Source organism: Eumetopias jubatus, unplaced genomic scaffold (genome assembly GCF_037043125.1).
Source record: "Eumetopias jubatus isolate StellerSeaLion01/CBP00866 unplaced genomic scaffold, mEumJub1_p1.0 scaffold_10, whole genome shotgun sequence".
In the NCBI taxonomy this organism is placed as follows: domain Eukaryota; kingdom Metazoa; phylum Chordata; class Mammalia; order Carnivora; family Otariidae; genus Eumetopias; species Eumetopias jubatus.
In genome coordinates this window covers 56521561-56548341 of record NW_028274816.1, presented here as the reverse complement: position 1 = coordinate 56548341, position 26781 = coordinate 56521561, and the positions used below count along the sequence as shown (strand labels likewise).

Below are 26781 nucleotides of genomic sequence, written 5' to 3'. Positions count from 1 at the left end.
AAGGCTTTTGAGCCCCTGCTACTCGCTGGAGCCACAGAGATGAGTAAGCTGAGTCCCGGCCCCGGAGGAGAGGAGCCGGGGGCTTCGTACACTCACCCAGCCAGCATTTAGTAAGCACCTACCATAGAGCATAAGCCCGACCGACTGTGCCCAGTCTGTGCAGTGGGGCTACAGTGACACAGGAGGAACAAGGCCCCTCCCCTTGTGGGACTTCCATTGTCCGAGTGAGAGAGTCGCGGTGATGAATGAGTGAAAAGGTGATTTGAGATACTGATTGTGGGGATGCTCGTGGCCACGGGAGCAGGGGAGGCAGCATGGGCTGCCGGGGTCGGGATGCGTGGTGGCTCCCGTGGCTCAGCTGTGAAGTCAGGTGCGCCCACAGGGGCGAGCCTCAGCCTGTCGGCTGCCGCAGCAACAAAAACCACCTCTTCCTACGCCAACACCCAGACCTTGGGAGGCTGCGGGGAAGAGAGCCCATCCCTCCTTCTTGTCCCTTCCGAAGAGCCAGGAGAGCTTGTAGCAGCCCCTAGCAGGACGCCCCTCCTGTCCCACTGGCAGAGCCCATGCTCTTTCTCCACTGATCCCCAAGAGCTGGAAGGAAAATGGCCACAGTTTTCCTGGACACTCAGGCTGTGTCTCCAGGAACCGGGGGAAACCAGTGTGATCCCTCAGGTGTGTTGCCACTGGGTCAAAACTGGAATTCTGTGTGCAAGGAAAAGAGGAGGAGAGGGCTACGGGCAGGGAGACCGTGTGTCCACCACAGGGCAACATAAAATAAAGCGGGGCGCCAAGTCCCGGGCAGGGTCCGAGGCATGGCACACAGTGGCCGGCCAGGGAAGGCCACACCGAGGACGCTGCTGGGGCCAAGGTCTGGACGGCTAGTGGAGGGTGGTCCAAGAGCCTCCAGCTCCTCTGTGGAGCTTGTAGGAGGCGAGATGGCAAACACAGACAGTAGGCATGGTGGTAAGAAGGTGAGCCAGTGGCCTGGGCTGAAGAGGGACAGAAACTCGGGGAGTGGGGAAGCATCTTAGGTGTAGACTCAGCCTTGCTGGTGGGTCCCCTCCCAGGGAGAAGTGGTAAGGGAAAGGACAGGTCAGGGCCAGCGTGGCAGCTCTGGGGCTCGGCACCTGAGTAGATGTCAGTAAATCAGATGGGGAAGAGCAGGGATACCTCAGAGGACTGATCACCTCGAGGTGCGATTGGGTCCATCATAGTGGGTGCTGCATTCTGAGAGACTGGGGGGGGGGGCGGGAGCAGGGCAAAGCGTGGTGTCAGGAGCCATCCCAGGCGGCCGTGTCACGGCTAAATAAATCTTAAAGCCGGGGCAGGAGGGGGAGCAGAGGAGTAAGTTGAGTTTGAAGGACTTAGGACCCTTGTGGTTAAGGGAAAGGGCTCGGGCTCGGGCCTCCTAGGAACCAGAATTTACAGCCAGACTCCTCTTCTTTCTTTGTGATCTTGGGCAAGTCACTTTCCCTGTTTCAGCCTCCGTGTTCTCAGTCTGTGAAACGGGATGGGAACTGCCTTCCCCCACATCCTGGTTCAGTGAAAAGACATAAATGACGCATCTAGCAGGGTGCACCGCAGGAACAGAGCCGTTGCCATAAATGGGTCCTCCTGCTCTTATTGTTTGGGTCCCGCCCTGAATGACAAGCTCAGCTGCTGGAAATGAAAGACCCTGACTTAATGGGCGGGTGGTATGTTAGTTCTCTAGTGCTGCATAACAAATTGCCCTGAAATTTAACAGCGTTAAACAAACTGGAGCTTTTATAAATAGCACCACTCAGCCGGACAGGGAACCGAAACTGCTTGTGGTAATCCAGACTCTCCCCACCACCCCCACCCGATCTGCGGTCAGAATACAGTGGCCACCACAAGAAGGTGGTCTGAGAGAGTCCCGAAGTCAGAGCAAAGGTTTCTTGTGAATTACTCCCCCTCAGCTAAGCCCCATCCTCACCCCCAAATAATAGCTTTTTCTCACCCAGTGGTCCCTGGGTTATCTGCATGTGAATCATCTGGGAGTCCTGTAAGAAAATGTATATTCTTGTATCCTGCCACCGACTTTCATAATTGGAATCGTTGGGGGTAGGGCCCTGGAACTTGAATTTTTTTAAAGAAGATTTCATAGTAGAATCGTTTTTAGAAAGATTGTGAAAATGGTACTGAGAATTCCCATATACCCCATACCCAGTTGCCCCTATTATTTCTTTTAAAGATTTATTTATTTGAGAGAGAACTCGAGTGGGGGGAGGGACAGAGGGAGAGAGAGAACTCTTCATGAAGACTCCCGGCTGAGTGCAGAGCCCAACTGAGATCATGACCTGAGCTGAAACCAAGAGTCAAGCCGCTTAACCAACTGAGCCACCCAGGCTCCCCCTATTAATATCTTAGATAAGTATGGTACATCTGTTATGATTACCAAACCAATATTGACACATTATTATTAACTAAAGTCCATACTTTATTCACGTTTCCTTAGTTTTTACCTAACATTCATCTTCTGTTTCAGGATCCCACCCAGGACACCAAATTACATTTAGTGGGCATGTCTCCATAGGCTCCTCTTGGCTGGGACAGTGTCTCCAGCTTTCCTTGTTTTTAATGCTTTGACAGTGTTGAGAAGTCCTGGTTAAGTGTTTCGGAGAATATGCCTCAACTGGGGTTTGTCTGATGTTTGTGATTAGATGGGGAGAGGGTGGTGTCAGGAGCCATCCTTCACAGAAGTCACGTGCCATTCACATCACAGTATTGAGAGCACTTCTTATCAATGTGATTCACCACTGTTTGTGTTAACCTCAGTCACCTGGCTGAGACTGTTTGTCAGGTTTCTCCACTGGAAGCAGTCTCCCCATCCCTTTCCCATACCACACTCTGGAGGGAAGTCCCTGGGTGGTCCACACTGAGGAGTGAGGAGTTACGCTCCACCTTCTGGAGGGAGGAGTCTACATGAACTATTCAGAACTCTTCTGCATAAAATATTTGTCTATCTGCCCCGTTTATTTGTTCAGTCATTCACTTATACCAGCATGGGCTCAGGGATATTTTATACATTGGATTATAATCCAGTACTAGTTTATTGTGTTGCTCAAAATGTTCCAGCTTTGGTTTTTGGGAGCTCTTTCAGTTGGCTCCTGTGTCTCTTTGACATACCCTACCATTTGATACAAACACACACACACTCTCGCTCGCTCTCCCCCCCCCCCCCTTTTGGCACTACAAGATTCTCCAGGCTCATCCTGTGTAATTTCCTGCCCGAGCCTCAAAGCAGCCATTTATCAAGGAGTCCTGGTTCCTTTTATTGGAGAATGGTATTAAAAACAAAGATCTGGGCTCTGAGTGAATTTTTGACACGCTCTCTCCAGCTTTTGCTTTTGTTTTTATTAATGAATCCAGAGTCCTCGCTCAGTTTTCTTTCCCCGTCTAAGGACTTTACCGGCCTTCCCAAACCAGTTCCAGTATCCGTCAGCAGAGGGCGCAAGAAAAGGCAGAGCGCTTTCCTCACCGCTTACGCCTCTCCTAATGAAGAACCGCGCGAGTTAAGGAGCGGAGGCGGGGACTGAGCTGTGCGCAGGACACCTGTCAAACCCGGAGGAGGGCGGGGCGTATCTTCCGGCCGGGGCCGGGCGCTGTCATGTGAGGGTCAATGGTCAGCTGACTGGGGCGCAAGTTCCGCGGGGAGGTACGGGCCGAGCCGGGGGATGCTGCTGACTGGTGGAGCAGGAGCCAGAAAGCCCCACCTCGGGACGGGTCTTTGACGGTGGGGACTACGATTGGCTTATGCGAGTCACGTGGGATGTCGTAGAGCGCACCAGGAAGAGTGGAGTGTCCTACGCGGAAGTATGCGCAAGCGTTGAAACATCGCGTCGCCGATTGGCGGCCGTGAGTCACGGGGCGGTGTGCGGCGGCTGGCGAGGGCGTGGCCGGCAGGGCGCGCACCTCCCTACCAGATCTCTGGTTGGCCGGCGCACGTCACATGGTGCCGGGCAGCGGGCGGCGCGCACCGGTGCGACGTCAACGCAGCCCTGTTAAGCTCCCCCGACCTGTCTACCGCGGCCGGGCCTCTGCTGAGTCCCCCGGGGGCCCGGGTCGGGCGGTTTGCTGAGTACCCTTGCGGCCGCCATGGACAACTCCGGGAAGGAAGCGGAGGCGATGGCGCTGCTGGCCGAGGCGGAGCGCAAAGTGAAGAACTCGCAGTCCTTCTTCTCGGGCCTCTTTGGGTGAGAACCACGCCGAGGGCTGGGCTGGGACCTACACTGAGAGGACGACGGAGTCATGGCCTGAAGCGGTGGGGCGGAGTCGCACGGCTCGAGCCTAGAGAACGGAGGGGATTCCGGGAGGAGGTGCCGTGGTCTAAAGTAGCGGAGGGGACCCAGGCTAAGGGCAGGGGGCCCGGGCAGTAGCAACACGGTTGTAGGGGAGATAGTCTGAGGTGTTGGGAGGATCTTGGGCTGAGGGCACCCAAACCGAGGCCGCACCGTCTTGAGGCGGTAAGGGGACCCAGGCTGAAGGTGGGCCAAGAGGCCGCAGGAGAACCTGGGCCGAGGCAGCACGGCCTGAGGCCCTGAAGGGGACCGGCGTGGGAGAGCAGCCAGGTCAAAGAGTCTTTTGGAGTTCTAAGAGAACCTATCTGAAGGATCCCTGATGGGCACGGTGGGGCCTGGGACCGAGGACACCTGCCCAGCAGATTGACCTTTCCAAGGCGAACCGCAGTGGATTTGCATGAGCTCTGGGCGATGGGGCTGAGGGAGTCAGGGCTGAGGTGATCCTGGGAGTGATGAGCCCAGGTGTGAGGTGTGTGAGGGTGCCTGAGAGAAAGCTGCATGAACTGGAGAAAGAACCTTGGACTTGAGGTGCTGGAGAGCATTGAGGATTTTAAATGGGGGCCGTCTTAGTCTGTCTGGGCCGCTATGACAAAGTACCCTAGAACGGGTGGCTTATAAACATCAGACATTTACTTCTAACAGTTTGGAGGCTGGAAGTCCCAAGATCCGGGTGTTGGCAGATTTCGTGCCTGACGAGGGCCTGCGTTCTCATAGACAGGGGACTTGTCACTGTGTCCTCACATTGTGGAAGCAGTGATGGAAGGGGAGAACTGGCCCTCTGGGAGGCTCTTTTATAAAGGCATTTATCCCAGTCAGGAGGGCTCTGCCTCGCGATCTAATCACTTCCCAAAGGCCCCCATCTCCGCATACCGTCATCTTGGAGGTTAGGATCTCGACACATGAATCTTGAGAGGACACATTCAGTCCGTAACAGGGCCGTTCTTGGAGGGTTCCCACTGGCCTTTTAGAAAGGACTGCAGCAGCTGGTGTGGGGGAGAGTGATGGTAGTAATACCAGATAGTATTTATTAAGTGCTCTGATTCTGAGTCAGACCTGGCTCAGGCACCTTATCTGTGTCTTTGCATCGAATCCTCACAACATCCCTGTGGAGGCGGACAGACTTACTTGCCTGATTCCTCAGTAAGTGGGAGACCTGGGCCTGTCTGATCCCAGAGCTGTCTTTGCTGCCACACTCATTTCCCCCCCGAGGCTCGTGCCCATTTCTGGGCACTACACTTAGGAAGGATGTTGGCAGACTTCGGTGTCTCAGGGGGCTCCTACCCTATAACTCCTCCTCCCTCCCTGCCCCACATGGCAGTTTTCTCCAAACATTTAAGTGAAAGAGCTGTGTATTCATCCCAGTCCCTTCCAGCTCCAAAAGTAGTTGAGATGGTGCTGAGAGGGGAGTGGGCAAGGCGAGAGCAGAGGACAGGGGTACTGACGGGAGCCTGTCTGAGAGCAGGGAGTACGACGACAGGTCAGCCCAGAGGACTCCTCTTGGCCAGCAGCCACTCCGGGCACCTCCTCCCCTCTGGAGCTGGGGTTTCATGTGTTCAGCACCTCACAGCCTTTTCTTACAGCCCCTAGTGGCTTCAGGGACCGGAGAAGGGAATGTTGGGGCTCAGCTTGTCCCTCGTGCCTTTCCCTCCCCTTTCAGAAACCTCAGCAGTAACCTTCCAAACTGAGAGGTCTCTGGTCATGTCAGAGGGCCAAGTAAGATAGCGTCCACCTGGGATCTGGGGCAAGCCCGAATCCTTGGATGTTAGGGCCTTCTTTGTTCTTCACTGTTGCTGGGCTTCCAGACACTAGAGGGCTTTGGGGCACCAGTGGCCCGCGAGGGAGGCGGTACCAGCCAGTTAGTAGATTCGAGCTCCTTGTGTACCTTCCCTCTGGCTCCCTCCTCCTCCCTAAGTCCCCAGCCAGAGAGCATGCCCCTGCGGCAGCGAGCTGTAGGGAATGGGGGGTGGGCAGCCCAGACTTCTCTCTGGAAGCAAAAAGATGGAGAGTTCCTGAGTAAAGCACAGTGAAACCGCAGAAAAGGGGAGGGGAGGTATGCCTTCTCCTTCTTCCTGCTCTGAGGCTTCAGGTGGATTCACAAACTTCCCCGCTGTGCTCCCTCTGGAATGGTACGAGTTCTAAACAGTGGTTGTGTTCCCTGGGGCTTGTCCTCATCCCTGACACCTCCACCCCCGCCCTCCCAACCCCTGCCTACCGACATCCAAGACAAAAACTTTTCCGCTTGGATACCAACGTTGATAGGAAGTATCTGAGGAAGTTTCTGCGTCTGTGAAATGAAAATCATAGTAATACCTACTTCGTGGGGTGGTCCTAAAGAGTAACGGAGAACGTGCTTGTGAAGTGGTGAGCATTTAAGTGCTCACTGTTATCATTGAGTGCTGTTACTGGAAGTTGGGTGGGAGGCACCAGAAAAATAGGGATGATAAGGTGTTCCATAGACCGAGAGCACGTAGACCGAGAGCATGTTCCTAAAGATGGAATCAGGTCCTGACCAATCAGGTCCTGTTTAAACTGCCTATGGGCACCTGCAACCCCCAGGAACGCTGGAGGCTGGCTTTTGTAGGGGAAGAATGGCTGCCTGGGTAGGGTGGGTGGGCCCTTTGCCAAGCCCCGTGTGGGAACCGCAGCTTCCAGCTGTGCTTTGGACCACCTTCCACCTGCAGAGCCTGCACGAGCCCGGCCTGCCTGTTTCCAGCAATCACTGTGGCCACTCAGAGCGCCCTGCCCCCTGCCAGGCTCCATGGCTGAAAACTCAGGTGTCCCTCGCCCAGTCTCAGAGTGGAGTCCTTCCTGAGGGACTGCAAGGTTTGGGGGTACCCCGGCCATCATTTTGCTGCAGTCCCAGGGCTCTGCCTTTCTCGGTGGGACGGGGGGGGGGGGACTTTGCCGCCTGGTTATACAGAACTTCCAGTGCTTCTGTTTGGGACAGGACAGCTGAGAGACCGAGGTCTTTCGGAAACATCTATTAAGGAAAGGAAACACATTCAGTTCTTGGGCTGCAGTGAAGTCATCTTGTTGGGGTGCAGAGGGGCATCAGTAGGAGAACTAGAGGAGTACCCGCCCCGCCGTGCGCAGGCATGCCCCCCCCCCTTCATTGAGCTTACTGTCAGGAAGGCAGTGGCCCAGAAATAAGCACTGTCCGCAGGATGTAGTGAGGGGGGTGGGGAGGCTGGAGGCCCAGGGCCCTGTGGAAATCAGGAGGGTGCCACCTTGCCAACCTGGGGGCAGGGGTGATAAAGCTCATGCTGAGATTGGAAATAGGTAAACAGTTCTAGAACGTGCCCTCTCTGCCAGCCTGATAAGAGCCAAGCTGAGCGCCTGCCATGAGGCAGGCACTCTCTCAGGGGCTACCTGCAAGATTTCAAGGGCCCCCAGCAGCCCCGCTAGGGACGGTGTCTCCCCCTGGGTCACAGAGGGACCCGAGACGTGCAAGCCACGAGCCTGCATTTGAGTCCAGGCCTAACTACAGTCCCCGATTTTTCCACCAACCCCTCGTGACTCTAGAATTCCCCTTGCCAGGTGGCTGGCAGCCCTCGGAGCGTGTTTCTCCTCCTTCATATAATAGCAGCCGTTTGAGCACCTGTTCTGCTCTGCTCTTTGTGCCAGGTATGGCGCATATGTCATCTCTAATCCCCACAGGGCTGCTTCCCAGATCAGGTTCCTTGTCTCCATTTTACAGATAAAGCAACTGAGGCTCTGCGATTGCCAGCCCAAAGTCCCGCCGTTACCAAAGTGCCTGAAACTGGTCTCAGCCCCTCCCTTGGCCCCCAGGTCTGTTGTGTAGAAACCCGTTACAGACGGGTCACAGGAGTGTCACAAGAGTGACCTGGGGTGGTTGCAGAACCCAGCCATTAGCGCGTAACAGGTTTAGCCTTTAGTCCTTCCTGGGGCCTGTGTGCGCACTGGGGGGTGGGGGAGGGAGGCCAGGCCCTGCCCCACGGGAGCCCATACCCATCAGGCCGGGGTGAGGGGGTGCACTACCGAGCGGGGGGGGCGGTAAAGGGCTTAGCCTTGCAGGGGGGCAGGAGGAGATGCCGGGGGATCCCACAGCTCTGTCTCTGACAGCTCAGTGCAGTCAGCAGAGGAAGAGGGCTGGTGGCTGCCCGCTCCCTGGGCCAGGTGGACCTTCCATGTTCTCTCTGTTTCTTCCGCCTGCAGCACTGACGGGGCCCTCTGTGGGGGGCTGGTTTAACTCCCTCCCTTGCCTAGAGGGTGCTCAGCGCGGCTCCAGCAGAGAGCAGCGTCTGCTCATCAGGGAAGGGAAATCTGCACAGCGTTGGCTGTTTAATCTAGAGCAGAGGCGAGAGCAGGCGGGGACCTTGTCCATCTTCTCGTTTTGCAGAAGACCCTTGGACGTGGGGAAGGAAGCCTCCCAGGTCACTGAGTGAGACACAAGGCAGCACTTGATCTCCAGGCCTGAGTCCTGTTTCTGGGCCCTGCCACTTTCTGGCAGCATGAGTGTGGGCAGGCCCCTTAACCCCTCTGAGCCCAAGCTTCCTCTTCGGTGGAGCAGGGCTAATACCCAGAGCGTTACTGTGAGGAACCCTGTGCTCCTACCAAGCCATTCTAATCACGTAAAGGAGGTGTGTAGGATGTTGAGACACGGTAAGGGTGGGACGGGCCCTGGGGTCCCTTCTTGCCCACCCGGGACACTGGAGAAGCAGAGAAACGGGGGACAGGAGTGAGGGGCAGTGGCTTTGGCCCTCAGGAGGCACAGGAGGGCCAGGGAGGGTCGAGGACCTACAATGGGAGTCACTCCATCCGCCCTGCCCTTTGCAGCCCTTAGGAGAGTGCTGGTGGGCCGGGTGGCCTGTTTCTGGGAGCCAGGAGGTGCCCAGGGGGTGGAGGAAGGAGCGAGGGAGGCTGAGACTCTGCCCTGCAGACCCCCCTGGCCCAGGGCCCACCGGGCCGTCTGTGCATCGCTGGCACCGCGCGCGCCTCTCCATATGGCAGTCGCTGGAGGTTGGTGGCTGTGCCTGGGAGCCCTGAGACTGCTTCCTCCGCCTGGGGAGGGGGCAGAAAGCAGAGCCGAGTGGGTAATTATAGACAGGCCTGCACCAGGCTGGCCCAAACCAGTTCCCTCTATTCCCGGCGTGACTCGGAGCTGGAGCCGCGGGATGGGGAGAGCTAAGCAGAGGCAGCTCGGGGGAGGTCAGTGGGGGAGGGACCGTCAGCTGTCGCCTGTGCTGCCACCGGGCTCTTCGTGAGAGGTAGGCCCAACTAGCTTTTCTGGATCTCCTGCGGGAGGCATTGGAGGAGGCCTGGTTTCTTCCTCGAAGGGAGTTTGCCACACTCCGATGAGTGCTCTGAGAGCTGCCCTAACCTCGGGGAGAAGTCCTGTAGTAAACCGGAGATTTATCCTGTGGGGAGGCAGCTTGGTAGAGCACTGGAGCTGAGGACTTCTTCCTTCTGGTCACTGGCCCTGCCAGACACCTGCCTGTTACGGTATAATAGGGCCTCACCCCTTCCCCTGGCCTCCAGCATGGGGGTCCCCCACCTGCCCCTCCAGCCTCATTTCCTACCCTTCCCTGCACTGTAGCCAGCCGGGCCGCTGCTGTTTTGAACTGGCCACGCCTGTTGGTGTCCTAGGGCCTTTGCACATGCTGTGACTGCTCTCTGGAGGGCTCCTCCCTCCTTCTGTCAGTGGCTCCTTGGTTGTCTTTGAGGACGGAACTTGACTTTCACATCTTCACAGCAGTGGTGGCGTGGATCTGCCCATCCAGAGCGGCCCCTCCTCCCCCAGTCCCTCCAGTGCTTACTCACTCGGAAATCACCTTACTGATGTCCTGTTTACTGAGAGCCAGGTCTTTCTCCTTGGTTTACTGCTAGTATCTGCAGTGTCTGGCACATAATAAATGCTCACATTTGTTCCCCAGGTGAATGAGTGGCTGTGGGAAGGGCTTCTGTCTCAAGATCTGCCAGTGACCCAAGGCGAGTCACCTGTTCCCCTCTGGGAACTCCGCTTCCATCTCTTACAGGAGACGATGGAACTCCAGAGATTCCCCAATCATCATCTGGCATGGAAATGGCCAGGACCCAAGTCGGGAGAGGAGGGAGGAGGCAGACCTAAGCAGACATTAATCCCTGTGGTTTTCCCTCTCCGTAGTTAGAATCACTGACCCAACGCAGGGCTGGCCTGGGATCACAGAATTGCGGCCCGGCAGCTGACAGACAGCCTTTGTGTGCTGTGTTCACTCTGTCCCACCGAGCTGAAACAGACCAGCTGGGGCTGGCTCTGTTCATTGTCAGTCACCCCGCCTTGGGCCTCTCGGTGGGACAAGCCGTTTCTGCTCATCCAGGAGCCTGAGGTTTTTCAGAGGCTGGCCGAATCTGGATAGGACTTCGTTGTTCCCACAGAGAAGGGAAGGATGAGCTAGGGGATCCACGGCGTGGGGAGACATGACCTCGGTCTGTGAACGCATCCATCCCCTTTAAGTCAGAGAACGTTCTAGAGAAGGTCCCCCAGAGGATTTTTGTATCTAGGCCTCAGAGGCCCCCCTACCGCCTGTGAAGTTCCTCACCTCTCCAAGGCCAGGAGTGGGTTCTAAAGAGGTCACTCCAAGCAGGGGCCCCAAGCCCAAGGTGTGTTGGGCCAGCTGGGGTGAAGCTGTCGAGGGAAGACCCTGGGACCCAGCAGAGTGAGCATAGGAGTGCATTCCCTGGGGGGGGGGGGGCACTTCCTGTGGAACAACAGAGGGTAGGGGAGACGCCTCAGCACAGCCCCAGAAGGCAGAGACTTTTCAGCTAAGAACTTACCTCCTGTGATGTGGATTCATGAGGCCGGGATTCCAGTCCTGGCCAGCCAGCTGGCCTGCCCTGGGGTATATTTACAAACGGAAACAGCCTGACTCGGAAACAGCCTGGAAACAGCCTGACTCCGAAGGGGTCGCTGGGGCCGCTTTCCAAGCAGTGGGTCTACATCAGCTTTTTCCTCCAGAACTCACCTGAGCTTTCTGATTCACCCAGGCCCATTGTTTAAAAAGCCGGACTCCAGGCCCCACCCAGACCTGCTGAGTGAAATCTTCCAGGAGGGTGGTTAGGGGGCCTGGTGTGATCACTGTAACTCGCAGGTCCTGTGATTCAAAGAAATGGACTGAAGGAAGGAACGCTGTGAACACGACTCCCAAAACTACCCCGGAGGCCCTCCACAGCTGCAGCAGGGGCTGGTCGGTTTCCAGGGCCAGTGGACATGGGTCGGGGGGGGACAGGAACCATGATTTGTTTGGCTTTCTATTGGAAAATGCCTCTCTTTTCTCCTCGTTCGACACAAAACACTGATGTCAGCGAAGAGAGGATCTGAAATCCATTTGGTGGAACTCGGCAGGTAGGGTTTTTTCCTACTGGTTTATGTGGGCCATGGGTGTTGGAACAGTTGCAGAGACCACAGACCTCATGAGCTGAGGCGGGTTGCATTCTCGGCGGTGGAAGGACAGAAACATGGCGGGGGCTCGCAGACAAGGTACTCATGAAGGAAGAGCTTCCGATGCACCGCTTGGAGATCTCAGGAGGGCAGAGGAAAGCTGCCTAAGCAGAATGCTCTTTGATTTTTTTTAAGTACTCCTCCGTATCTCTCAGACCCCTGCTCTGGCGCAGTAAGTTCCTTGAAGGTAGTTTTGCCATTTTAAATAATTCTGCACTGAACATCCTTATACCTCTTCTGATTGGTTTCTTGGGGTAGATTGCTAGACATGTAACTCACTGCTGGACCATAGAACCAAATGTAAATCCTGATATTTAGAAGTCATGTATATCTTTTCTGTGTTCTATGTAAATACATTTTGGCAGGTAAAATAGGCAGAAGATAAGAAAATTCAGGCAGTACAAAGGAGGAGTGTAGGGTGCGGAAATCTTGTCTCTTGCACCTGGCCCCACAGTTCTGTAGACCCCACCTTAGAGAAGAAAGTCTAGTTTTTTGTGTATATCTGCTACGTCCTGAATTAGTAACGGCACACTCGTAGGGTCGAGAGGTCTTCCCTGAACACCTGCAGCGTGTAAGGCATGGGCTTCAGGCATTGGGGAATGGACAAGTCATCCAGAGCTGGGCTCCTTCCCCAGAATGCTTTGCAATCTCTTGGCAGGGCGGTGGGGGAATTTGCATAGAGCCTGGGAAACCAGCGTTCACTGAGCAGAAGTGGAAGAGGCCGTCAGAGGCTGGGCTCACTGGGAGGTTGGGAAGTCTTCCCCCTCCCCTACCCCATCCCCGCCGAGTGGGGGTGACCCAGGCCTCCCCAGGGAGGGCCCAGGCAGCCTGCATTGAGTGTGCCTTTGTGCCGGGGAGGGGAGCGGGGGCCGCAGGCTGGGTCTCCCCTGAACCCTCAGCAGAGGCCTGGGCTGCAGTGGGCTTCACAGAGGCCTTATGGGGGGGTAGGGGCACATCTCCACTGTCACCAGGACAGAACGCTGGCTTGCTTCTTACTACCAGATTAGCGCATCTCATCTCCTTTTACCTTCTTTCCCCAGAGGCTCATCTAAAATAGAGGAAGCGTGTGAGATCTACACCAGAGCAGCAAACATGTTCAAAATGGCCAAAAACTGGAGTGGTATGTGATCTCTGCTAGAACCCCTTCGTGCTCCTTTCTCTTTTCCCTTGACTTCCAGTCCTGAAGGCCTGGCTTTGGGGCTTGCCTTGCAGCCCCCAGTCTCTCCATGCCACCTCTGGCACCGGAAGCCCGTCGGCCTGCCACTGGCTCACTTGGAGCCCACTGGGTTATTTTACTTGGGCCGCAGGGCCTTGGCGAGAGGACTGTAAGGATAAATAAATGATTGAATCCACATAGCTCTTGGAGGGGTTTCTCCTTAAACTCCGAATGTCCGGTTTCCCCGGAAATTCCTCCCTACTGCTTTTATCAGGTCTGAATGCTAGACGTAGCAGACCATTCCAGTGGTTCCAGTGGTCACCTTAACCATTTATCAAGTGTGCCCCTAAGTGCCAAGCATGCGTATTGAATGGAATCGTCACAGCAGCTCTGTGAGGGGCACTACCGTTAACATCCCCGTTATTGGAAACTGAGGCTTGGCTCAGACCCGGGCCTGAGGCGCCACTACTGGTGAGGGACAGAACCAGAATTCAGAAGGCAGAGCTCCAACTCTGGAGCGGCCTCTGTGTGGCTTCAGGGCCTTTGCAGGCTCTCTCTTCGTGGCACAGCTCAGGCTGGCCGTGTGACCCCGGGCAAGTTACTTCCCATTCTGACTCCTGCTGAGTCCGACAGCAGGGACAGCGGCAGTCCCGCCCCCATGGGGCTGCAGTGGGCATTCATGGAGATCAGGCATCCCCACCGAGGGCAGCCAGCACTCAGTAAATGTGGTGGCCCCGAGCTCCGTGTTTGTCATGCCTGGGAGCCCACCACCTCCCCGCGTCAGGGTGGAAGGAACCCTGGTCGGCAGATTAGCAAACTTCAGGAGTGGCTGTGAGGTGCCCACCGGAGCCTTCTGTGTGCTCTCGCACACCGTGTCACAAACTGCTGCAAGGGCCTCCCCCCAGAACAGGGCATCCCAGGTCATGCGCCTCCGGAGACACTCAGAACCTGTGTTCGTGGGCGGAGTGAGACCAGAGTCGCCATTCCTCTGACTTGGCTTCAAGGTTGTGGTCAGACTGGCGCTTGGCCGGCTCCACCAAGGAGAGGTGGATAGGCAGGGAGGGGCTCCTGGAGGCCTGAGAAGCCAGAAGAGCTGGTCGGGAGCTGCCTGAGGGCCTGGAGGAGAGCTTTGAAAATCTAGCGCGTTGAGCTTCTCAGGGCTGATTCCAGGACTCAGCCTCAAGCTTCAGTGAGATTGGATCAAGGAAATCGAGCAAAGACAGGTTTGGGACCCCAGGAGGAACTTCCTGACCAGAAGGAGACACAGCCTGGAATGGGACCCCAGGAGGCCCCGGTGAGATGGAGTCTCCTCATTTTCTGAGAACATTTTTGGTTTCCTGGAAACTGAGCTTTCACCAGATAGATAGTGCACACAGCCACGTGCCCTGTATAATTTCGTGCTCCCAAACTAAGGAGGTGCCTTTAGAGAAAGAGTATTTCTCAGTCGCGTAGACATCGCTTTGCCCCTAAAATGTGTTACTTCCTTCCCATCCCCCCCCCCCCAGCTATTCAAACAAAGATCCAGGGCCGTGTTTCATTTTTCTCCCAACGATACTGCTTTTCTGGAAATTTTGCACTCACGTTTGAGCCCTTAAAAGTAATAAATCATACATGATGGAAACTGGGCTGCTTTGTCTTTCCTGCTGCTCTGAAGTTCCAGGAGGGGGCCAGACCCTCTGGTCTCCTTCCGGCTCCGGAACTGTGTGATTCCGACGCAGCTGGAGGAGGAGGAGGAGGAGGACGGAGGGCAGTGGAGCCTCAGGTGGGGGCTGGCTGAGCTGGCGGTGGGCGTTGGAGCTTCCGGTCAGGACCGTCCCACCCCTGCTCTCCAGCCCCAGAGGAGGAGCCGGGCCATTGTCTTCTGCAAGCTGCCAGGCAACTTAGGAGACAGACGGGTGACCACAGTGGCTTGGGAGCAGCGCAGGATGACCACCTGCAGCCAAGTACTGGACAAACTGGGCCCCCCATGTGGTCTGCACCGCCCTTTGCCCAGCGGCACTTGTCCCCATGCGCTCGAGTTCCTGCTGTCCCACGGGGCCACTGCGGGGGTCAGCTGGGGATAGTTTCTGTATCCTGCATAGCTCTCGGCCCCGTCTGCCTTCTTGGATCTTTAGAAGTTGGTGGCCCTGGAAATACCGGCAGAGGCTGAGATTAGGGCCATGGGATGTTAGCTGGCCCCCACCTGGCTCTCTCTTTGTATACACAGGGCTCAGGGGCCTCCCCCTGAGGCAGCTTCCTCCTCCCTCCGCGTCCACCTCATGGACCTTCAGGAGCCTCAGCCCAGGAGTCAGGAGGCCTCAGGTCGACAGGGCGAGGCCTTCACCTCAGCACCACCTCCCCACCCCCGCCAGGCCAGTCCCTTCCTCTCTCCAGAGCCCTCTGCATTCCCGAGAGCCCCTTCCCGGGCCAGCGTCGGGATGGCTTCTGACAAGCGGAGCCCCACTAAGGCTGAGCTCATTCTTCTCTGTTCCAGCTGCCGGAAACGCTTTCTGCCAGGCAGCCCAGCTGCACCTGCAGCTCCAGAGCAAACACGACGCGGCCACCTGCTTTGTGGATGCCGGCAACGCGTTCAAGAAAGCCGACCCCCAAGGTGAGCCTCCACGGGTCTCTGGGGCCAGCTGAGCACTCTCCACGGAAGTCCTCAGGTCTCCGTGAGGCGCCGGTTCTCTCCAGGGACAGGCGCCACAGGCTGGCCAGGGAGACACTTGCGCTTGAACTTCGCAATTGGCTCCCTTCCGGTTGGCATTTGCATCCCGCTCCAAGCCTCCGCCTCCCCCTGCTACTTTGTGTGCGCAGCTGATCGCTTCCCTCCCAGAGCCGGGGAGCATTTGGGAGTGGGAGTTACATTGCAGACCCACCGCATGCCAAGGAGAGAGGAAAATCTGTTCTGTTGTCAGAATTAACACGCACAGGGGGGTGGGAGGGGGTTCTGAGACCAGCCAGGTAGGAGTTGCTGCCGAAAAAGGAGCGGAAATTATCCTAACCTGGCTTCCCTACACCCTGGGGGGGGGGGGGGGGGGGTGGAATCAGAACACAGCCCATGATGGGAGTTGCCAGAGGGAACAAGTTACTTAAAATGAGGCAGCGTTGGGGAGAAAAGCCCGGTTTGGGACTGACTCATGGTGAGAAAACCATTCGTCCCGTCGGGCACATCCCGAAGCAGAAGCACAGCCCGGTGGGTACCAGAATTTTGGGTCTCAGGGAGCTGGAATTTTAATTTCTGTTTTCCATCTCGCTGCCAGACACAGGTTGCTAATTTTTTAATTTTAGCAAGCAGAGATACTTTTTTTAGGTAACCATCTATTGTTACTATTCTCTCATGAGAGAATAGGAAATACATGAATGTTTTAAGAAAAAAAAAAAGGGAGATGCCTCGTCTTGGAACAAAGACCTGCCCTTCCCAAGAGAGGACAGTTTGCAGCTGGGCACCGAGGTGTTTGCAAGGCTTGGTAAGCACCAGTTCCTACCCCGGTGCTGGCGAGTTGTTGGCGGATCCGTTACCACCGCCAGGGACCGACCTGTCGTTCCCAGGCAGGGATTGGGTCTCTGTAGACCAAGTAGCTTCTCTGTATCCCCAGACTTGACCAGTCACTGCTGTGTACCTGGGCATCCCACAGAGGTTGGCCTGAGGGGCTCACGTGGTGGGCCCAGGCTCGGCAAGAACCAGAGGGGAGGCCTCGTGGAGGGGTGGGCCACAGCAGGCCGTGTGGGAGATGTGAGGAGGACCCAGGGCCGCCTCGAATTACCCAGGGACGTCTGTGTCCCGTCTCCCCAACACCAGCCTTCCCTCTGCTCCCTGGGGAACTGGTCTTCCTGGATTGCCGCCCTAGCATCTGTGCTGTTCAGCTGCTACTCCGGAGTGACCGGAAGGACTCGTTTCTGGGGCAGAAGTTGAGTGCCAGGCTTCATGACCTGTGTGTGGCCCCATTGGCTCTTTAAACAAACCCGAGTACTTCCCTCGGATGGGCCCCCACCCGGCTCCTCGATGTTGCGTCTGTGATGTTGCGTCCTTAATCCTTTGGTGGCTTTTGATCTGAGCTTTTCCAGCTCGAGGCAGGGTCCTGCAGGGCATGTGTTCGGTGCTGGGGCCTGGGCTGGGGGTGTGGCCCTGTGCTCAGCCTCAGGAAGCACGGAGGGTGAGAGGTGTCTCACGTTGGGTCTGCTGACGTGGCCATCGTGGGGCCCCGGGGGCCAGCTTGGTTTCTCCAGGGATCAGCAAGCACAGTTTGCTGCCCTGGGAGCTGAGGCAGGGAGGGAGGGGTGGGCCTGGGGTGGGAAGGACCTTTCAGGCAGCAAGAGGAGCAGTGACCAGGAGAGGAGCCTATTTTGGGCACAGCCCTGAGTGGGCACCTTGGCTGGAGCACCAGCTTCTTGGTGCTGAGCAAGGGTGGGGGGCACCGGAGCAGTGACCCAGCACCGCCACCTCGCGGACTCCTCGCCCAAGTAATGGTTCCTGTGGCGTGTGGCTCAGCGTGGTCTCCTCTGAGTCTAGACCAAGCCTCTTCTCCTGTGACCTCAGGCAGTTGCTTCATCTTCTGGGTCTCCGTTTCCTGGTCTGGTAAAGGCAGAGACCACATGTGAGAAAAAGCACAGGCTTGGCCAGCACAGCACCTGGCGTGTGATAAATCTCTAGTGAGGGGTGGCCCGTGGCCCCCATCAGAGGCCCGGCCTCCTCCCTTTGGCCACTCGGCTTGTAAAACAGAGCAGGAGGGCCCACTCGGAACCCCACTGGGCTTCCCCAAGCAGGTGGCCAGCTCCCTGGGGCCTTGCTGGTCCCCTTAGCCGCCTGGAAGGCCTCGGTCCTGTGTCAGCACCTCCTCCAGGAGTCCTGGAGGGCCCTCCCCGCGAGAGGCAGCCGGTGCCCAGCCCGCACAGAAGGCCTGCCAGAGCCGGCCAGGGTGGAAGGAAAGGATCTGGCGCCTGTCAGCGTGCTCTGTCTGCGAGTCTGCCTGGAATGGTGGCCTGGGGGCGGGGGGGGCGGGTATGTGATGCCTCTAGCTGTCGGTGGTTCCCGGGTTTCCCAGCCTTTCCCAGCCTCTGCCGGCTGCTCTGGAGGGACTCAGGCCAGGGAGGCCCCTAACCCCAGCCGCCTGAGCCGGCCCGGGGCTGCATGCTCGCGTTCCTGGGCGCCTCCCGCGAACCAGACGCCGCAGTAGCTTTCTCTAACCCAGTCCGCTTCCTTGTGGGACTCTGCCTTGTGCCTGCGTTGCACCCAGGAGGGCTGAGTCCCGGGCTTGATGTGGGAAACGGCAGCCAGACCCGGAGGCCGCTGGAGCCCAGCAGGTGGGGCGAGGGCGCTGGGTTGCACGGCTCCCCGTGTGCCTAAGCCAGCACCCTCCCCCCTCTGGACCGCAGAGAGCTGGATCTCATCCAGGGGTGCTCTGGCCGCTCATCCCCGGGGGCCTGGTGACTGGAGATAAGCCAGCCGTGTCCCGTGTGTCAGCCGCTGGTCTACCAGCGCTTGCTGGGGTGTCCCCGAGGCAGGAGCCCACGTGAGGGGGACTTAACCCTGTGAATCCATCATGCTGCCTGGGAGTGATCTCCTGCCCCCTCTGCCTCTCCAAGGGCCATGCCCTGCTAACAGCGCTCCGGCACCGGGCCCCTGTAGGCCTGGGGCGGCCGCTGTGGGGGAGCGTGTCCTACCAGAGAGAGGAACTCGCAGCCTCTCCCCCTCCTGGGCCTGCTCATCTCCCTGGGAGGCGCTTAGGCCACCTCAGCGCGCAGGTGCTGGGTGGGGCTCCCCGGTGTCCCAGAAGAGGGAGCCGGTGAGTCTCCCTGCTGGCCACAGGGCACCCCCCTCCCGCCCCCCACCGGCATGGAGGCTGGAGCCGGGTGGGATGTGCAGAGGCGGCTCCCTGCAGCCCAGCCGGCGAGCTCCTTATCAGCCTTAGCGTCCTGTTGCAACCAGCCCATTGCCGGTTCATCAGTTCAGGAATTCTGTCTTTGGGAAAATACGTGCATGTGTTCAAGCGAGTCTTGTTTCCGACTAGTTTTTTGTGTGTGTTCTCTCCTTCTGCCTCCTCTTTCCCTGTTTTTTCTTCTGTGGTGCCCTGGGCTTCCAGTTGTCAGCTTCAAAACCCTGACCAAATGGTGTAAATTCTCTGAATCTTTCTGGCATCTCCGGAGGCCTTTCAGAATTGTCCCAAACCTACAGGTTCTCCCTCCCTCAGAGGAGTGCTCACAGACACCCACCTTTCGCATGTAAATTTAGGGGGGCTTGTGGACTCCCTGAAGGCCCAGTCCCAGGTCCGAGGCTGAGAGCCTCTGTTCACATATCCTCCCCACCCCCCCACCCCCACCCCCTGGTAGTGAGACCTTTAGCCCCATAAGAGCAGGTGCCAGCTTCGGCCCTTCTCCGTGGCCTCTCCGCCCAGCGGGCCTGGCTGGCTGTGGGGGCCCTGGGGGCGGACCAGGAGCCTGCTGGGTGCCCTGGACGGACGAACTTGCAGCCCCCCCCCCCCCAGCTCTGAGCCCACGTCCTGGCTCTGTCCAGGCTCTCCATCCTCCCCCCCCCCCCACACCTCCCCCAACACCTTTTCCTCGGAGATACATTTAAAAAATCCACCCTGAGAGCTCATCTCGGTCTGCTAGAAAATGCCTCCCACTCATGCTGCTCTCTCTCCTCCAAATAATGTGTTAAAAAAAAAAAAAAAGCCATACCCAAATTTCAGGTCTTGGAAGAGGTAGTACCACAAAGGTAGCCGAATTTCTCCTCTCGTGGGCCTTCCTGGTGTTTGCTGTGTTGCGGGGGGGACCTGTGGTTTGAGGAGCTGACCAGTGGCAGGGGAAGAGACAAGAGCAGAGGGCTCTGCTGGACGCAGACACGTGGGCAGGAGCCAGTGATGGAGATTCCAGCCCAGGGGACCTGGGTGTCCCGGCATCCAGCTCCCTCCTGCTGTAGATGGAGGCCAGACAGGTGCAGGGGACATGGGGCAGTGCCAAGGTGCCAGAGCCCCGGGGAAACCTGGGCATCCCTCAGGTGTTAGGCCCGGTCTCCTCTGGTCCCCCCTTTCCCCTTGCCAGCCCCTCTTGTCATGGAGGGTAGGGCCCTCGCTGGCCTGGCTCCGAATGCCCATGGGAGGCTGGCTGTCGGCCTGTGTTCCGTCCCTGGGGTCGCCGGGAAGGCGGTGGCGCTGTGGCAGCCCTCAGTAAAGTCACGGCCTGCACAGTCCATGGCTCTGAGCACGTTCCCTGGGGCTCACGGACCCCTTCAGCTCCCCGCCCAGCCACGGGAGCACAGCCCTGCCGCCTCCTGTCGTGGCTTCTGCCCAGATGACTTCTCGTTCTCATTTCTCCTCCTCGCCTCCCTTTTTCTCTCCCCAGAGGCCATTAACTGTTTGATGAGAGCCATCGAGATCTACACAGACATGGTAAGGGGGGCTGCCCATCCTCTCCCCCTCCTGCCCCACCATATTGCTCCAGCCTGCCGTTCCAGCTCCGGCACCAGGAGCAGGCGCGAGGGGGAGTGGGAGCTGCGGGAGTGTGGTCACCTGGGCCAGCCCCTGCCCCGCCCCAGGGAGCACCCCCATGATAGGGGAGGCCTGGAGGCGGCTCCGCCAGGGAGCCAGGACCAGACTCCTGTCCGCTCTGCTGCTTTTGCCCCTCACCCTCTATCTCTGTCTCGTCGGACCCCTTCCCCTGCCAGGTCCCGGGCCATGCTGGAGTATCGTAGATGGAACAGTGCTAGAGGTTTAATCCTCCCCGTGTGACAGGAAAGGGGGGCCCAGACAAGTGACGTGACTTGCCCAGGGACACATGGCCACAAACAGGAGTCGCTGAGCCCAGAGCTTCGGCCTTTCCTGATGTCCCTCAGCAGGGCCAGGCACCTGGACGCCCGCTGGGGGGAGGCTGGTGGCCTGTGCTCAGCCCCTGTGGGAGCTCCAGGCCTCTTTCGGGAGAACTGTGCATGTCTGTGGGGGAAGCTGGGGGTTGGCCTGGGTGGGGGGCGGCTTCCATGGCCACACTGGGGGCCGGGGGGAGGCCAAGAAAGGCTGTCTCTTCTGCAGTAGGGATGCCCAGCTGTCAGCCTGGTTTCTCCAGAGCTTTTACCAGGCGATTCTAGGCTGGTCTTTCCACCTCTGTGGGCCATCTGTCAAATGCTTCCCCAGGCCGGGCCCTCCACCAGGTACCCGTGCCCCCATGACCTTGGCGTTGCCTCGTTTGCCCATGTCCCTGTGGACAGGATGGATACGGAGGCTGAATGGGGAGGCAAGTGCCCAGGGTCACCCCGTCAGGGCGGCACTCGGACCCAGGCCTCTCAGTCGAGCCTCCTGTTGAAGGCCTATGCCCCCCTGGCTCTCGGTACCTTCTTGTGCACACCTCACTGGTGCGGCCAAGGGACAGGGACCCACCAGCTTTGGGGACCTGGAAGGGCAAGAGCGGGTTGGGGTGGGGCGCTGGGGACATCACTCGTCACAGAGCCCCCCCCCCTTGTGTCCCACCCAGGGCCGATTCACGATTGCGGCCAAGCACCACATCTCCATCGCCGAGATCTATGAGACAGAGCTGGTGGATATCGAGAAGGTGAGTGGCCGTCGGCCCTGCCTGGCCAACGGTGGGGAGAGGACCACAGTGGCCGGTCCCCTCGGACTGGGGTTCGTCTCTCTGCTCTGTCCACTTGGGAGGTTTCTGGTGGCTGAGTCCTGGAAGAGGGGCATGGGGCATGGGCAGAACTTGCGTGCAGGCCCCAGGGCCGGGCCCGTGGTGGACAGCGGTCACCTTGCCCCCTCCCCGTGTCTCCCCCAGGCGATCGCCCACTACGAGCAGTCTGCAGACTACTACAAAGGGGAGGAATCCAACAGGTACGGGCCGCGGGCTCCCCTCTCCCTGTCCTCCCCAGGCCCCAGTAAGCCCCCAGGCCACCACCGATCTCTCTCTTCTCCACCCACCCCACGCAGCTCAGCCAACAAGTGTCTGCTGAAGGTGGCTGGTTACGCCGCTCAGTTGGAGCAGTATCAGAAGGCCATTGACATCTATGAACAGGTGGGAACAGGCGGGGCTCCGAGCCCTGCTCTCTGGGAGGGCACTGTGCCCAGCATCTGCACAGTGCTCCCTCCCCCTGCCTTCTGTCACATGCCTCCCTCCGTTACCTCTCTGGCGCTCATCCTGTCTTTGCTGGCTAAACCTTTGTCCACCCACGACCCCACACGGTCTCACCGCCCTCTCCCTGTACGCTTCTCACAGGGAGCTTCTGGGGAGGCCCAGGGTCCTGGAGGGAGTGAATCACTGAGGCCTGGGGTGGCCAGAGGTAGCTGAGGAGCCTGCAGGAAGGGGACCAGGAAGCATGGTCACGAACGTGGTGGGCGGGACAGGGAGGGAACGTCACATGGGTGCGCAGGCTCCCCTGGGCTGTGTGGGGAGGGCTGGGCGGGCCAGGCTGTCCTGGTGGGTTCAGTTTGGCCAAGAGAAAGGCAGGCAGCTGGCCTTGGAGGAGAGGGGGGCGGGCGCCACGTCTCATGTTCCCGCAGCTTGCCACCCCTCTGCCCACCGCGTGCCAGCCTCCCGTGGGGCCTGACAGCAGGGCCGCCTCCTCCCCAGCGTCGTGGGTGCCTCAGGGGGCCTACGGACACCTGGCTTCAGCCCTGTGGCAACACCCATCTCCTGCCATACCCTGGGCCTTCGCTGCCCACACACCACCGGCTGACTTCCCTGGGGCTGGTCCTTGGCTTCCCTGCCCTTGAGGTCCCGGGTTAGCAGGACCTCACCCGGGACACACATGCAGCTCCCAGCTGGCCCCCAGGTGCCTGGCAGTGACCCTGGCCCTCTGGCTGCCTGCCCCAAGCTTATGGTGCCGCCTCCACATGGTCACAGGTGGGGACCAACGCCATGGACAGCCCCCTCCTCAAGTACAGCGCCAAGGACTACTTCTTCAAGGCGGCCCTCTGCCACTTCTGCATCGACATGCTCAATGCCAAGGTGAGCTGGGGCCCCGTGGGCCCGCCCAGAGCTTCCCCCACCTCCCAGTGACCACCTCGGAGCATAGTGTCCATCATTAGGCCAAATCACCTTCTAACCCCTTAATAGAGGTGAGCCCCTCCCTCACGTCCAACACCCAGCAGTCAGCTGCAGACAGGAAATGCGTGTTCTCACTGGTGTGTTCCTGGCCCTGGTGTCACCTGCCCAGTCTCGGCCACTTTTGAGTTTATCCAGCTCCGGGCTCACTCAGTGCCAGGCCTTGTCTTCAGCAAAAGCACGTTTTGAATCCTTCCTTGCATTCCTTGAGGTCAGCGTCACTGTCCCCTGTTCTACAGATGAGGACGCTGAGGCTGAGACCAGAGACCCTTATGCAAGGCCACATGGCTGGGTTCCAGATCTTTGACTCCCAGTGTCTTGATCTGAACCATAGCATGTGTGCCCACACCACCCATTTTCAGGGCTTTTTGGCAAGAGAGGGGGCCCGTGCTGGGCGAGGGGGTGGGGAACGGCCCAGGGGGGAGCTGGAGTTTTCCTGGATGCAGCGTTGCTGGGGCCCCAGCCGCACTGCCCTCCGCCACCCCTGCTCCCGTTGCGGGTAAGAGCTTGGGCTCTGGTGTTGAGCTGGTTCGCGTCCCCACCCCCACGTCCCCTGTGCCCTGAGCAGGTCGTTGGCGCGTTTCCCCACTTTCAGAATAGGGGTCACCGTCATTTGACCCTTCCTGGGTCCACATGATGGTTAAATGTGGGAAGCGCCCAGCACCAGCCCTGGCATGTAGGATGGGTTCATACGAGGCAGTTGTCATTTGCCCCCTACCCTGGGCACTGGCCTGGGAGACACCACCACCCCCCCACCCCCCCGCTGCTTCATCCCCACAAGCTGTCTCTGCAGCAGGCTTGGCTGGGCACAGCCCCACAGAGGTGCCCTCCAGGCACAGAGCCAGGTGACACTGGAGGCCAGGGGAAGGGCGCAGAGCGCTGACGGGGGGCCAGATGTCTCAGATCCCCTTGGCTGCCAGGCCAGTGGCTCCAGTGGCCTATCTTCATTAGCTTGTCCCCTTCCTTCCTTCCACCCTGGCAATGTCCAGCTCGCTGTCCAGAAGTACGAGGAGCTGTTCCCCGCGTTCTCTGGTTCCCGGGAGTGCACACTGATGAAAGTGAGTACTGGGCGCTCTGCAGCCCTCTCCCCGCCCTTTCCCTGCCCCTTCCCTGCCTCTGGGCCTGGAGGGCTCAGCCAGGATTGGGGGTTGGAGGTGGGGGGGTACCCGGAGGCTTGGGCTCTGGTTACTATAATCATCAGGGTTTGTACGGCGGTTCTTAAAGGTCTTTTGGTTTTGTTTTATTTTCCCTCATTTGGGCCTCTGTTTTCTTGATGAGAAAAGTAAGGCTCGGGTGGTGATGGAGGTAGGGGCAGAGCGATCTCTCACATGAGCATGCGCACACGCACACGCACCGGGCAGGGGTGGAACCGGCCCCTTCCTCCGTCCCAGCACGGGAGCCCCCTGACCCGCCCCCCCCCAGGATGGTGTGGGTCTAATCCAGGTCGGGCCTCAGGCCAGCCTTGGTCCCTGACCCCTGCCTGCCATCTTCTTGCAGAAATTGTTAGACGCCCATGAGGAGCAGAACATCGACAGCTACACCGAGGCGGTGAGTGGCCGGGGCCAGGCCGGGGTGGGGGGCGCCCTGCACAGACACGCTCTCCCATGAATCCCACCCTTTCTCCGGCCCCCGTCCTGGCTGTGAATCCCTTTCTCCAGTCACCCCAGGATCCTCACAGGGAGCCCCAGAGGTACAGGAGGTGTCCTTCTCCTGTTAGAGATGATGGCACTGGGGGGAGGTGAGGAAACTCGTCCTCTGCCCCTTCGGGGCAGAGCTGGGAGGCAGACTGGTGTCTGTCTGTCCCTGAAGGCCAAGGTCTTTGCACCAGTGAGTGTCCCTGGTGAGCAGTTGGGAGGAGCAGGGAGGGAGAGAGATGAGCCGTGGAAGCGGGGGGGCCCCCTTCCGGCACCAGCTTCCTTGGTAGAACCGCCCCACAGAGGTGTCTCTCCCTTTTCTTACTCTCTTCTGAACAATCTGGAACTTGGTTGGGCCCAGCTCCGGTCCTAATCCAGTCGTCTAGACTGCATCTGTCAAGTATTGTCTCTTGGGTGCCCCTCAGAAATCCTACCCCACCACCAATGACAGAGACCAAAGTCCCTCTGGTCCATCCTGCCCCGGACGGTGGGCGGGACGTCAGGAAGCTCAGGCACAGAGAAGGCAGGAGCGGGGCCGGGGCAGGGCAACAGGGCTCAGTTCTCTCCCTGGCCCCGTCCCCGTGGCGCTTGGAACAGGCCTTCACATCTCCAGGCCTGTTTCCCACCCATGAAACAAGGAAGCTGGACCGTTTTATGCTGCAGCATCCTTTCTTTGTCTCGAGGCAGCCTTAGAGGGAGCCCCCTCTCTTTGTTCCTCCTCAGGGAGGCGGGCTGGGACACATGTAGAGAATTTGGGGACCAGAGACTGGGCTTGGGGACAAGGATGGAGCCAGGGCCAGGTACAGGACCGGCTCCCCTGTCACCTTCCCTTCCCCGTGTGTCCCAGGTGAAGGAGTACGACACCATCTCCCGGCTGGACCAGTGGCTCACCACCATGCTGCTCCGCATCAAGAAGACGATCCAGGGGGAGGAGGAGGACCTGCGCTAAGCCCCACCCAGCCCCCTGGCACCTGTCTTCCTGCCCCGTGTTCTCTACCCCCGCGCCCCTCCAGCGCGTGAGCCCAGAGAGAGAGATGGGGCCGAGACCTTGGCTGTGAGACCTCCCTTCCCTTCCCACAGAGGAGTCTCCCCAAGCCACAGTGCGGGCTCAGCCCTGCTTTGGGGCCCCTGAGGCCAGGCCTGCTGGCCAGACAGTCCCCCTCTGTTCTTGCTGCATCCCTCGCCGCCTACCCATTTATTTAAGCCCCTCAAAGATGCCCCTTCTCTGCCCCAAAACATAGACTCTTTGACACAGACCTATTTGCTGTGGGTGCTGCCAGGGGTGGGGGTCGGCATCTGGTCCCCCATCTCCTGACCAGCTGAGGCACGAGGCTGGTTTCTGTCGTTCCCACTTGTCCTCCAGCCGAGCTCTGAGCACATGCAGCTGCTGAGATCTGCTCTCTCCACGGGGGTGGGCTCCTTCCCCTCCAGTGCCGGGAACCCCTCCCCACCCCCACCCCCAGCCTCCTGCAGCCCTGACCTCTCAGGATAGACAGGCCCTGGAGCTCAGAGGGTCATCCCTGCACCCACCCCTACATCTGCCTCTTCCCTAGTGCTTTGAGGTTTTGTGGTCGGAAGCTGCAGCTGGCCTGAGAAAGAAAATAAAAAAGAACACTTTGCATGAGTCTCTCTTCTTCCTCCTCACCTCTGCTGCCCCCTTCTCCCTTCAGGGCTGGTGTCCTGTCTTCCTGCCCCTCCTGGTCCCTGCCTTGGGCTCTGGGCACACTTGGTGGGAAAGAAGAGGGCGAGCATAACTGAAGATGGGGCTGGGGTCAGAGGTCCTGGGGGAGGCCCGGGGATGGGTGAGCTCGGGAGTCTGGGAGCGCCTGGCTTGATCCTATGGCCTCTGGGTTCTGCGGGCCTCAGTTTCCTCCGCTGGGACGGTGGGTGGCAGTACCAGCCCTCAGCTGCCTGGAGAAGGGAGGGTACGGACAGTGGCAGAAAGGAGCGTGGAAGAGGCCCCTCGTGGAAGGAGTGTTGGAAGCCCCAGTGGTACTTGTTCCAGGCGCCCAGGATGAGGGGGGACGCGACTTAGGTGGGCAGGGCACGAAGAGCAAGCGGGTATGGCGAATGGAAGGGGGGACGGACAGGAGCCCTCTGCCTGGGAAAGGTGGGCAAGAACCACCTGCCTCCGCCACGTGCCACAGCGGAGGCCCGCGTGGAGGTGAGCAGTCCAACACGCGTGGGCTGGGAGGGGACGGAGCTGGAGGAGGCTCAGAGTCA

At 58.9% G+C, this 26781-nt stretch overlaps 1 protein-coding gene across 1 annotated transcript; it reads left to right on the top strand.

The window, feature by feature from the left end:
- Positions 1-3966: 3966 nt before the first annotated feature.
- NAPA (NSF attachment protein alpha) lies at positions 3967-26179 on the top strand. Its single transcript, XM_028087889.2, has 11 exons — positions 3967-4214; positions 12798-12877; positions 15387-15503; positions 20237-20283; positions 21359-21436; positions 21659-21714; positions 21811-21895; positions 22724-22828; positions 23914-23982; positions 24422-24472; positions 25406-26179. Exons 1-11 carry the CDS (start codon positions 4117-4119, stop codon positions 25505-25507), a joined length of 888 nt encoding a protein of 295 aa, XP_027943690.1. The 5' UTR covers positions 3967-4116; the 3' UTR covers positions 25508-26179.
- The last annotated feature ends 602 nt before the right edge of the window (positions 26180-26781 follow it).